The 13,169-nt window shown below is 44.4% G+C and overlaps 1 protein-coding gene across 4 annotated transcripts in view; it reads right to left on the minus strand.

Annotated features, from left to right (window-relative positions):
• Positions 1 to 13,169, minus strand: part of IRF2 (interferon regulatory factor 2) — an 82,289-nt gene that overhangs the window by 27,581 nt on the left and 41,539 nt on the right. For all 4 annotated transcript variants that reach the window (XM_032869884.1, XM_032869885.1, XM_032869886.1 and 1 more), the window contains exons 2-5: positions 12,734 to 12,826; positions 4,656 to 4,755; positions 3,273 to 3,449; positions 2,923 to 2,969 (exon numbers count right to left, since the gene is read on the minus strand). In XM_032869884.1, coding sequence (XP_032725775.1) covers positions 2,923 to 2,969; positions 3,273 to 3,449; positions 4,656 to 4,755; positions 12,734 to 12,820 — 411 coding nt within the window. In that variant the 5' untranslated portion in view covers positions 12,821 to 12,826. The remainder of the gene's footprint in view (positions 1 to 2,922; positions 2,970 to 3,272; positions 3,450 to 4,655; positions 4,756 to 12,733; positions 12,827 to 13,169) is intronic.

The following is a 13,169-nucleotide window of genomic DNA, read 5'->3' on the forward strand; positions in this document are numbered from 1 at the left end:
CTGTACCAGGCACTGAGCTAGATGCTATGAAAATAGTAGTAAATACGACACAGTCATACTCAAGATTGCAGCAAAGTCTTCCAAGTCACCTATTTGTGCGGGATGTCATACTTTTCTGACTAAACAATACTCATTAAAGTGTAGGGCCCCGCAAAAAATCCCAACTCTGGGAAACCTGATACAAATAATAACTAATGGGTTTTTTTTTCAATTGCAAGGAAAAATCAATTTTTAAAAAGATTTTATTTATTTGACAGAGAGATAGAGAGCACAAGTAGGCAGAGCGGCAGGGAGAGGGAGAGGGAAAAGCAGCTCTCCGCTAAGCAGGGAGCCTGATGTGGGGCTCGATCCCAGGACCCTGGGATCAAGGCCCGTGTTGGGCTCCCTGCTGAGTGGGAAGCCTGCTTCTCTCTCTCCCACTCCCCCGCCGTTTGTGTTCCCTCTCTCGCTGTGTCTTTGTCAAATAATTAAATAAAAAATCTCTTTAAAAAATTAATAAATAAATAAAAAGTGATGTTAAAGGAGACCTACAGATTAAGAGAAGACTTAAGAGGGGCACCTGGAGGGGCTCAGTCAGTTAAGCATCTGCCTTCAGCTCAGGTTGTGATTCCAGGATCCTGGGATCGAATTCCACATCGGGGTCCCTGCTCAGTGGGGAGTCTGCTTCTCCCTCTGCCTCTGCCTCCCTTTCTCTGTCTGTCTCTCATGAATAAATAAAATCTTTAAAAAAAAAATTAAAATAGGGGCACCTGGGTGGCTCAGTGGCTAAAGCCTCTGCCTTCGGCTCAGGTCATGATCTCAGGGTCCTGGGATCGAGTCCTGCATCGGGCTCTCTGCTCAGTAGGGAGCCTGCCTCCTCCTCCTGTCTCTCTCTGCCTGCCTCTCTGCCTACTTGTGATCTGTCTGTCAAAAAAAAAAAAAAATCTTAAAAAAAAATTAAAATAAAATAAAATGTAAGAGACACAATGTGTGAAACTTACATGGATTTTAATTCCAGTAAATAGACTGTATAAATATGACATTGTTTATGAGACAACTGGAAATCTGAACACTGACTATTTTTTACAATATCTGATGAGACTGAGGAATTACTGTTAATTCTTCAGCTGCAATAATGCTACTGTGTTATTTTTAAAGAGTGTCCATATTCTGAAGGTAATTGAACCAGTAATTGGGGAAAAATATCATATAATATGGGATCTGCTTCAGAATAGTGCGCTGAACCATACGAAATGGTTTGAGTCAAAAAAGGCTGAATATTGGCCACTCTCATGGGCTGGAGGGACGTGGATGGCGGCACCCACTCCCGAAACAAAAAAGTCCCGAGCTATTAATTGGGGTGATGGAAATTGGGGTGATGGCCACAGGGCAAATTCTCCTCAGTTGTCTCCTTCTTGTGCGTATAAAATTTTTCCACAATAAAAAAGTTAAAACAAAATTAGGCCTCAGTACTGTGCTGTATTTAAAATAAGTCGCAAACTAAAAATATTTAGGATGAAACTGGACATGTCACTTCTGAAATATTCTGCTGAAAGTATTTGTTTTCCACTCTGATGGGAAGATGAGCATTTCTGAAACTTTAACAGTCTATCTCAGCTGCCCCTCAAATTCTATCCATCTTCACAAGTCTCCCTTTATCTCAGAAGTAAATACTGTTGTGTTTTGTCTACTGGGACTAACTGGCTTGTTTTTAAACACCGTGCTGTCTGGATAGTTGGGGTTATTCCTCCAACAGCGATTCTGGCTTAGGAATCAGAATAGTTGGCATTGGGCGCCTGGGTGGCTCAGTGGGTTAAGCCTCTGCCTTCGGCTCAGGTCATAAACTCAGGGTCCTGGGATCAAGCCCCGCATCGGGCTCTTTGCTCAGCAGGGAGCCTGCTTCCCCCTCTCTCTCTGCCTGCCTCTCTGCCTACTTGTGATCTTTCTCCGTGTCAAATAAACAAATAAAGTCCTTTAAAAAAAAAATTCAAAAAAAAAAAAAAAGAATAGTTGGCATCACCTTTAAGTTCAGTTCTAAAGGACCATGCCACTTTGGCCACGTGTGCCACTGCCCTTGGACCCATGTCACTCAACTCCCTCGAACCTCAGTTTCTCCATCTGCAAACCGAGTGCCGTGAGCCTTAAGACAATCTGACGATCTTCTCTCTGACGGTCTGTAGAGCTGGGAGTGTAGTCTGCTCTCTTCTCAGCCATCCTCAGTTTGGCACAGGTATCTGGCTATTCTCTGACTGTTTAACAAGGCCATGCCACGTAGGCACAAAGACCCTCACACTGCAGGGGGTTCCAGACCACACAGCCTACTGAAAGGCTTGCACGTGCGTGCGCACACACACACACACACACACACACACACACATATCCGTATGGAAAGGCTTGGGGAGTCATGAGAGTTAGTTCTGAGATGGGACAGAGAGAGACTAGTGAGAACCACACGGACAGGGTGTTGTTCGAACAGAACTCTGTGCCCCCAACCTTAGGGCCTGTCATGGAATATAAGCAGAACACGGAGATGATACATTTTAACATAAGTATATAATACTTAATAGACTTTAAGGTCTGTTTACAAGCCCGAAAACATAATGATATTGTCAGATAGTAGCTGGTTGCTGGAGCTCAGCTAGAACTAAGGGACCAGCTGGCAACAGTAGTGGGGACCAGATGGAGGCTGGAGTCCAGCTCAGTGTGAATTTGCAACTTCATTCATAAACTGCTCAGTGACACTGGATTAAGCAGGGGGTACTGGTACCAGAGTCTGTGCTAGGGGATAAGCCAAAGAGGAGACATGAAAAGCACATACAACACAGGAGCCAAAGAAGAAAGATGAAATACTTCACAGTGATCACGTTGCTTGTTTTTATGAGACAGAATAGGAATCATTAATATGGTCAAACTTTGGCTTTCTCTCTGAACAACAAAGATTACCTTGATGTGCTTAACTCTGTCTTCTTTTTCTGTCTTTGGTTTCTTTCCTGTGGCAACAAAAAACAGTCTGGGGTTAATTCATGAGGAACATACAGAGAACAGTTTCCCCTCAATTCTTTCTGGAACTTTCAATGAACCTGTACGTGCTTTCACCCACACATGGCCAAGTTTCTCTGACTGCCTTCAGCAACCTGATGGTCACTTCCCCCAGCCAGGCAAGGGGAGGACTATTACCCACAGTGTGAACAACTGTTCTCCCCTCAGAGTGACCACAGATGTGGAAATAAAGAAACCACAGAGATACTATAATATATATGACATGACCATTGTTTTAGTTAATAAATATCTACCTTTCTTCGAAGGTCGCTCAGATAAGGGCAACATCCGGTATACTCTGAATGCATTGTTTCCCTTCTTTATACTTTTATCCTTGACTTCTTCAATGTCAGGCAAGGAGTTCATGGCACATCGAAAATTCGCCTTCCATGTTTTGGGATCAGGTTTATCTACTCCGGGCTGATGCTTTCCTAACAAAAGAGCCAAAAGAATGAAGGTTAAGAAAAAGAGCAGGGAAAAATAGAGCGTAGAAGTTTCTGGAAACATATAGGCTTGCTGGCCAGATAGTGCACACATCCCTTTTTAATTCCAGGCTACTACAGTGACCAGCCATGCTGCTTTGTCTGGGACCAAGACCAAATTCCTGGGATGTGAGAATTTTTGTTTTAAAACCTAGACAGTTCTGGGCAAACTAGGACAAACCGGTCACCCCACCTCTACCTAACAGCTTGAGAAAAAAACTAATAATGGTAGAATGGAGAGTCAAGGTAAGTAACAGAGAAAGCTGGCAGGCTGGGGAGGTCTTCAAGCCCAGGTAACTAGAGTGCCCTTTTTCATCAAACTCTCAAATATTAGTAAAAAGTCTAATTCCTGTAAATAGCATTCCATCCTTAAATTCTATTATAAATAAATATATTCTTGACTACATTTTTGAGAGAGAAATTCAAACCAAGTTTACCACTCCAGAACAAATAAGTTTATGGGGAACATGATCAGAACCCCACATTCACAGGAAATTTAAGGACTAAGTGTCACTTCTGAGCAAAGCATCCCTTCAGAGTGAGGAAGTTCATGCCCCCCCGTGTCCTGGCTGTGCCTGGGGACACGCCACAGGTTTTTCAGAGCTGTCTTCACGAGGCCATAAGCCTTATGTGTATAGTAAAAAAGAAAATATTTTCAATGGTTAACACTGTACTGTGTAATCGAAATTTGCTAAGAGAATAGAACATCAACGTTCTCACCAAAACCAAAAATAATAAAAGGTAAATATGAGAGGTGATAGACGTGTTAATTAATTTGATGGGGAGAATCTTGTCATAGTGTAGACGTCAAATCATCACGTGGTATACTTTAACTATCTTACAATTTTATTTGTCCACTATATCTCTAAAAAGAAAAAAAAAAAAAAAGACACTGGGGCGCCCGGGTGGCTCAGTCAGTTAAGCGTCTGCCTGCAGCTCAGGTCATGATCCTGGGGTCCTGGGATTGAGTCCTGCGCCAAGCTCCCTGCTTTATCGTGGAGTCTGCTTCTCCTTCTCCTGCCCCTCCCACCACCCATTTGTTCTCACGCTCTCTCTAATAAATAAAATCTTTAAAAGAAAAAAAAAAAAAAGAAGGCATGAAATCAACAATAAACAACAGTCTGCTTCTGTGCCCCCATGCAGGGGCTTTAATACCTGTGTGGATTGCCCAGTTTCGAAAGAGGGGCGCATCTTTTTCGACATCCCACCCATGTCTAGCCGCGTGCATCCAAGGGATCTGGAAAATCTTCTTTTCCTAAAAAAAAAAAAAAAAAAAAAAAAAAAGTAAAAAGTGAAGGAAAAAAAAAAACAAAACCCACAGCCATGGGGTTCAGGCCACCTTTGCAGAAGGCTCTTACATCCTAGCCAGTAAGATGCTCTCCTATGTGACACTGGGTTTGCGAAGCATCTACAGTAAAATCCACTAGGAACCAAACCCACCTCCCCCACTGGGCTCCAGATCTCGACAGCCCATTCAGAAGAGATTCAGAGTCCTGTGGAGTCTGGCAGAATAGGAATGCATTCCAAGGTCAGAGGAGTTGATTTTGGGATATGCCAATGTGTTCTCTTATCTGTGCCATTTTTTCTTAAAGGACCACAGGGAACTGGCCACTGACTGAAACCTCTAATGCTTATTGTTATCGTTGGTTTCCATCATTTGCTAGAGAGGAACTCCAATTGCCTTAGGTAAATTAAAACTTGGGCAACTTTCCAAAATTACGCCCATTTGTGCTCCTACAGGGAAATCGGGGTTATCCGAGGTCACTGCCATAGAGATCAAACACCTCAATCTGCTGTGCAGCCAAGAGAATGAGACTGGGTCTACTGCCCTGCATGAAACAGCAAGAAATGCAAATAAAGGGGCGCCTGGGTGGCTCAGTGGGTTAAGCCTCTGCCTCGGCTCAGGTCATGATCCCAGGGTCCTGGGATCGAGCCCCGCATCAGGCTCTCTGCTCAGCAGGGAGCCTGCTTCCCTTCCTCTCTCTCTCTGCCTGCCTCTCTGCCTACTTGTGATCTCTGTCTATCAAATAAATAAATATAATCTTTAAAAAAAAAAAAGAAATGCAAATAAAGATGTATTAAATGTTTGGAGATATTACTTTTTTAGAGAAAAGTCTCTTGGTTCAATTTCTACAACAGACCATTTTCCATCTCTTTTACTGCTCAAGAGGTAACTCAAAATAGCTTACATCAGCCCTGGCCTTTAAACACAGGATTAGAAACCAGTGCTTTGGAAACAAAGTCACACTCAAGTGCAACTTCTTCAACCAGCTCTCTCCCACCAGTCTCAGCAGTTAGTGATTTCCCACAGCACTTTACATGTGACCGCCCATGTGTTCACGTGGTCTTGGTTTCATTTTTTGCAAGAATCTACAGAGTTCCATGGACATCATTATCTCTGCCCTACAGGTGAGGAAACTGAGGAACAGAACTAGATTCTATGGCCAAGGAAATGATGGTAGCAAGCATCTGAATTCAAAACCAGGCCACGTGATCCCATCCATATTCAATCACTGTATCACACCACACATTGTCTCCCAGTGATCAGACTGAGGTTTCCCATCTTATGACACATCCGTTGTCTTGACTTCTGTGGAAACCAAGCCCAGGAAAACTGTCCATTTTTAAGCCCCAAAGGTAGTTCAGGTAGTTTCTAGGTATGGGGATCTGGGGGAGGAAAGAAAATGTCAGTAGGGATTTTCCACCACTTTGGTCTCTCACACAACGAAAGACAGAAACCATCCCAACTGACCCCAAAGGGACTTGATGCCTCTATAGAAGCCTGAACTAAAAATATTTCAGAATATTTGAGAGTTCCCCAAAAACCGTTTAAAGGGAACATTCTACTGTATTTAAAACTCAGTTAATAAAGAACTGAAAGCAAGAGACTTTTCATAAACCCCTCCTCGTTCGGTCTGCCTCACCCACCGAGATAGCGTGGTTTCAGGTTAGCCATTTCCAAAGAGCAGTGATCAGCCAAGGGCTGAGGGAAATTTTATTTTTTAACGCAGATGAAAATCAGAGCGCAAAATCATTTAAGGCAGTTTTTGATGTTCACGTGAAAATGAAAAAAAAAAAAATTATTTCCGTGAAAGAAACTTCTCCCGAAAGAGCGACCAGATCTAAAGGTTTACACTTAAACAGGCAGACCCTTTATAGAACCTGCTGTTGCATATTTCTGTAAGTCAGGGGAGTTCAGAGGGGACACAATCTAAAGTCTACCTCATGAAACACAAAGTTGATGCTGGTAAGTAGGTCTTTTTAAGCATTTGCACGTGTGCTATTACATGCACACATGCATGCTCTCTCACACACACACCTACCAAATCAAGTCTCAAAGAAACTGTGCCCAAATCACGAACCCACAAACAGAGCGGCTAAACTTAGCAATTATCTACCATGCATCCACGGATTATCTTTCCTGGGCAAAGGGTCTGAGGGGAACTTTCTCAAAAGACGGTAACTAAATGGCCAATAAGCACATGAAGACGCCCCACATTGCAAAGCATCAGGCCAGTGCCAATCAAAACAACAACGAGATACCATTTCCTACCCCCAGGGTGGCTAGATTAAATTATTTAAATAATTAAATAATAAGTTGGTGGTAAGGATGTGGAGAAACTGGAGCCTCCCTACATTGCTGGTGGGAATGTCGCCCAGCATAGACACTGTGGAAACCAATTTGGCTATTCTTCAAAAAGTTACACACAGAATGCCCACATGACCCAGTAATTTCACTCAAAGACTTATAAACAGGCATTGAAACAAGTATTTATACATGAATGCTCAAAATAGCACTACTCACACTAGCCAAATGTCCACCAACTGATGAATGGATAAAGGAAATGTTGTACATGCACAAAATGGAATATTATTCAGTCACAAAAAGGAATGCAGTATTAACAGGGGCCACAACACGAATGAACCTTGAACATCACGTTCAGTGAAAGAAGCTTTCTACAAAAGGCCACATCGTGAACGGTTCCACTTAAATCCAAAGGGGCAGAAAGCAGATTAGTGAATGCCTTTGCACAAGGAAAGGATGTGAAATGCCTTGCAATGGAAAGTGACTGCTTAATGGCCAAGTGTTTCCTTTCGGGGTGATGACAATACTGGGATTATAGTGATGATGACTGTAGACAACATTGTGAGCAGAAAAATCCACCAAATTGCACATTCAAAAATAGATAAGTGGTAAATTAAACAGAAATCACGTGTAACTTTTTTTGGGGGGGAGTTATAATAGAATTTATTTTTCTTCCTTATCTTTTTTTTTAATTTATTTTATTTCTTTTCAGTGTTCCAAGATTCATTGTTTATGCACCATACCCAGTGCTCCATGCAATATGTGCCCTCCTTAATAAGTGTAACTTTTAACTAGTTTTTCATATTGCAAAAAATAAACTGCTACTAAACATATCACATCTCTCTCTCTCTCTCTCTCTCTCTTTTTTTTTTTTTTTTTAAGATGGTGCTGAAAGACAAAGAAGGTAAAACTGGAAGAGATTCTGAGCAGCAAACATTCTGGTCTTCGATCAGTGTGTCCTATAGGATGGTGACGGCGTTGCTCTGTGTCTGTGTGGACCCCGGGCCATCAGTCTGTGCTACCAGAAGCCCTGGGTGCCTCCTTCACAGAGGCTGTTCACACCATTTGGAGGGACAGCATGTTCTAGACTCAACCCATGTTTATAGAGAGAGAACTGTGCCTACCTGAGGGAAGGAGAGAGAAGCAGTGCTTGAGTTGACAAGAACATTTACGATTATCTTGAGGAATGCAGAACATACCTTGGCCCTAAGTGGCAACTAGCTCTCTTCATTTCCTCTGCCTCTTCTCTCCCCCAGTATTTAGAAGATGTTCCAATTTACTCTGCTGTTTTGGCTGGGGCTCCTCACCTTGTTCTGAGATGACCTAACATTTAGACAAGCACGAGCCTGCTTTCAAAGTGAGCAGAAGGATAAGGTCTGAAACTACCTGGTGACGCCATAGGCCTGGGGAGTGGCCTCGGCCGCCAGGGTCCAGGCCGATCTCCCACATGCAATGAGCACATCAATAACCAGAGTGGAAATCGATCAGAGCTCCAAGAGAAACAATGAACCTGGTTGTGGCTGCCTCCTTCATTCCTCAAGAAAAGGCCCAGAGAAATCACAAGCAAGCATTTGGACCAACCCAGCAAGGACCTGGTCTCTTCGACAAGTCAAAGGCAAGAAGGGGGGAAAAAAAAGGAGGGGCTACTGTTCATAATCAAGGACAATCAGGAGACACTTCAAGTCTCAACAGCCTTCTCTGGATTCTGACTGAACAGATCAATTGTAAAAAACACATTCTGGGGAACACACAAGGCATGCTGAATAGGGACGTGCAGTGATGATATTAAAAGTTATGATTAATGAGGAGTCATCTATGGTTAGTTGATTGATAATGGTATTGTGAATATATAGAAAATGGCCGTAAGTCTTATAGACAGACATATGCTGTCACAGAGTTGCTTTCAAATGCCCCCACCCACATGAATATTCTAAATGTCAATAATCTTTAAATCTGGATGTGAATTTTGAAACCACATGAGAATTTGCTATACTATTCTTTCTAGTCATTGGACAATTCAAACCTGCCATGTATGTTTATAAATACTCATAATAAAAAGTAACGGGCCCAAGCCAAGGCCTTCTGCATGAGCTTGTGCTAATGCATCTTCGCCAAACTTCCTCACTGCTCCCTCAGAGGACACGTGCCATCACCATCCTCCTCAGCATGCAGATGGAGACCAATTTAAGGCATTTATTAACACCTATTTGTCTCTTACTAAGAATGTCCCAAATATAATGGACTCTCCACTTGACAGAAACATGCCAACTGCCAACCTAATGTTCTTAAGTCCAATTATCTTCACAGAACAAAGACATGGTCACCAATGTTGCTCCTCTTCAAGTACACATCGTTCTCCCATTTACTCATGGAACAGTGCTCACCCAGAACTTCCTCAGGTGGCCTAGCACTGAGCCAGCGAGCAGCAACATCCAAGACAGGCCTGGCCCGCCAGCTGGGGCCATCCAGCAGGAGTAGTTCACCCCCAACACCAACACATTCTGAATAAGGCAGCTGAGGCGTAAGTGAGTAACAAAGCCCCACAGTGATTTCTGAGTTATAACCAGTCTTCAATGGGAGAAGAGATTTTACAAAGACTTCAAACCACTCAACACACAATCGGGGATTCTTAGGCAGAATGCTTCTGAATAAGAAGGAAATAATAGGGGGCACCCGGGTGGCTCAGTCAGTTAAGTGTCTGCTTTCAGCTCAGGTCATGATCCTGGGGTCCTGGGATGGAGCCCCACATCGGGCTCCCTGCTCAGTGGGGAGTCTGCTTTCTCCTTCTCCCTCTACACCCCCCCCCCGCCAGCCGCTCTCTCTCATATAAATAAATAAAATCTTAAAAAGAAAAAGAAGAAGGAAATAACAGTAAGGTCTCCAGTGAAATCTTTACATGGGCAGAAGAATGCCAAAGCCAAAGTTAATAGAAACCTATAAAAAGATGGCCTGAGGAGGTGTAGGTATGGAGAGAAAACATCCACAGTGACCGGGACAGCCCTGCCTGCACGTGCAGACACAGCCACAGGCACATTCCGCCCAGGCCTGTGCACGGCCTGCCTGACCGGACCCCCGGCGCCCCAGCCTCCCGGCCTCATGAGACACGTCATCTGCTGAAGCCAAGGTCCGCTCACGTTGAGGCCAGACCAGGTAGGTCAGAGGTCTCCTTTCCCCCACCGCTAGAAGAGACCTCACAAGCCAGGGGCCAGGAGGGCCACCTATGAGGGCCCAAGTGTTCCCACGCCCTTTCCAGTCGTCTATTAGAAAAACAGGGACAGAGTGGACGGAAGAAAAGGTGTCTTAATGGAGAGTCCCGGTGAGGAAGCAACCGTAAGAGGGTGCATTCGTTTCCCAGAGCTCTCCTAACAACTGCCACAAAGCGGGCAGCTTACACCACAGGAATCCATCCTACCACAGGGGTGGAGGCCAGAAATTTAGAAGCAAGATGTCAGCAGGCCGCCTTCCCCTCAAAGGCTGTAAAGAAACCCCAAACCAAGATGTCGGCAGGGCCACATTCCCCTCACAGGCTGCAAAGACAATCTTTGCTGGACGCTTCCGGCTTCCGGTGGTCCCAGGCATTCCTTGGCTCATGGCTGCGTCTCCGTAATCTCAACATCTGTCTTCACAGGGCCTTCTGCTCTTCTGTCTTACGTGGACACTCATCACTGGACTGGCCCAGCTAGATACTACGGGGTAATCCTTAGATCCTTCATCTTTTCCAAAGACCCTTTTTCCAAGTCAGCTCACATCCACAGTTTCCGGGGCCTAGGATGTGGATATATTGTTTGTGGAGAGAGGGGGTGGGAGGCACAATTCAACCTACTACAGTTAACTGCACCGTATCAAGTGCCTTCTCGTGCAGGGGACACGATAACACGGTAAGTTTGCCCCTGCATCAAGGCAGCCAAAATTGGTGGATGTATTTTTTAGAAAGAGAAAAAAAATTACTTCTCTTCAGAAACCAGGAACTTCTGTTTCAATGCCTCACTCTAAATCAATATAGGCAATGCCATTTTGTTCTTTAAACATAATCCTAGTTGGGGCGCCTGGGTGGCTCAGTGGGTTAAGCCTCTGCCTTCAGCTCAGGTCATGATCTCAGGGTCCTGGGATCGAGCCCCGCATCGTGCTCTCTGGAGCCTGCTTCCCCTCTCTCTCTCTCTCTGCCTGCCTCTCTGCCTACTTGTGATCTCTATCAAATAAATAAATAAAATCTTTAAAAATATATATATAATCCTACTTAATGTCTCTGTGTCTTGGCTTCCTTGTCTATAAAATGGAAAACATCACAGCATCTCCCCCATTGTGGGGATTAGGTGAGTCAATGCACGTGTCTCCCTTAAGAGGAGCACCTGGCACTTCATAAGCATTCATTTTTATGATTATTATCATTATCGAGTACCCCATGTTTCTTCAATTCTCCTTGACGACAGTCTCCCCTCCCCTTCCTTGTACCACCACCTGTGGCCTGCTAACCAAGTAGGCCAAGACCCGACCTGACTTCTTGTTTGCGTCTTTGGAGCAGGCTAATTACAAAACCCCTCCAGGATACAAATCAGAAACGCCATGGATATAGCTTGCCTAGAAAAAGAAACTATTTGCCGAGAGACCTTAAGATAAGGGGCCAGTTCCCACGGAGCGACCATATGGTTTACTTATTTCCATTCACTTGTTACCCCCACCTTGTTTCAGAAAAGGACCCACTGAAACCGATGCACTCAAATACAATACCATTACAGTTAAAATAAGTGAAAAAAAAAAAAAGTGGGTGAGGGAAAAAGAGATAAGGCTCGAGAGATATCTAAAAAGATAAGACAAAGCCAAGAGAGAGAGGAGTAAGCACAATGTTACAGGACCCTCCACACTTGTGAGAAGTGGGCCACAATCAGGCTCGAGGTTCTCAAGCATTCCATACGAAGAGAAAGCCTGACCAGCTGAATTATTCATCGGGTCCTTGAGATGAAAATGAGGAGGAGGCAGAAGAGGAAAAAGAAATTTACTCAGAACTGCAATATTCCTGGTAGCGGGAGAGAAACTTCTCCCTTGGGCCCTCTTAAAGAAGGCGTGATATATTAGTGGCTTTTCTAGGTGATAACTATATATTTTCAGGTGTTCTTTATTTTGACAACCACTCTCTCCCTGTTTCACTCCTCTAACAGGTAGGATCAATCAGATTGAGAGTCTGAGGTTGGTAAAGTAAGGGAGGATCTATGTACGTGTGTGTGGTGTGTGTGTATACATGGAGGGTTGTAAATGACAGCCTGCTTTCTTAGGACCACATCACGTGTTTCACGATAAAAAGAGGAGACTTTTTTTTTAAGACGAAAAACCAGAAAGTTCTCTTTACACAGACAATACTGAGAAGAGAGCCAAGAAGTTTCCTTCTCAACACAGAACCCCAGAGTTTCCATGTTCTCCAATCCTAGAAGCCAGGAGAAGCAAGAGAGGAATTTAGAGGAGGAAGGGGGTCAGACTCATTAAAGAATAACACAGATCATTTTAGGTTGGTTGGTTTTGTAATTAACAAGCGTAAGACTTTGAACACAAAGAACACAATTTTACTTTTTAGCCATTTCCAGGCACATCTTTTAGTAAGTATCTCTCTCTCTCTCTCTCTCTCTCTCACACGCACGGGCACCCGCACACGTACCTTGTTAAGCCACTTCAGCCCAGGTATCGTATTCGAATTGATCTGCTCCTCCAGCCACGGGCGCATTCGCATCCTTTCCACTGGCATGGTCCCCTCTGCAGAAGAGAAACACAGCATTAGGTAATTCTGCTAGTGACCGTCAGGTGTGACAAGTTCTACACCCCTGCCTGACCCTCTTCCACGTCCCCTTCCCCAAAAGCGCACAGCTGACATGCACAGGGGATCGGAGGGCCAGGCCGGGCGTGAGGGGTCCCTGCCCGCTGGGGCACACTCAGTCCCAAGGAGCCGTCTCAGTGGGGACGATGGTTCGGGCTAAGCCTGCTCTCAGCTGAGAACGTCCCATGGGTGTAGGTGGCCTGGACTGGCAAAAAGCCTGGACACCCAAGTGACCTGGCCTAAAGAGAGATAGCCCTATCCCAACCCGGTCGTGTTGACA

The sequence above is a fragment of the Lontra canadensis genome, unplaced genomic scaffold, assembly GCF_010015895.1.
Source record: "Lontra canadensis isolate GAN:19392208 unplaced genomic scaffold, GSC_riverotter_1.0 scaffold39, whole genome shotgun sequence".
NCBI lineage: Eukaryota > Metazoa > Chordata > Mammalia > Carnivora > Mustelidae > Lontra > Lontra canadensis.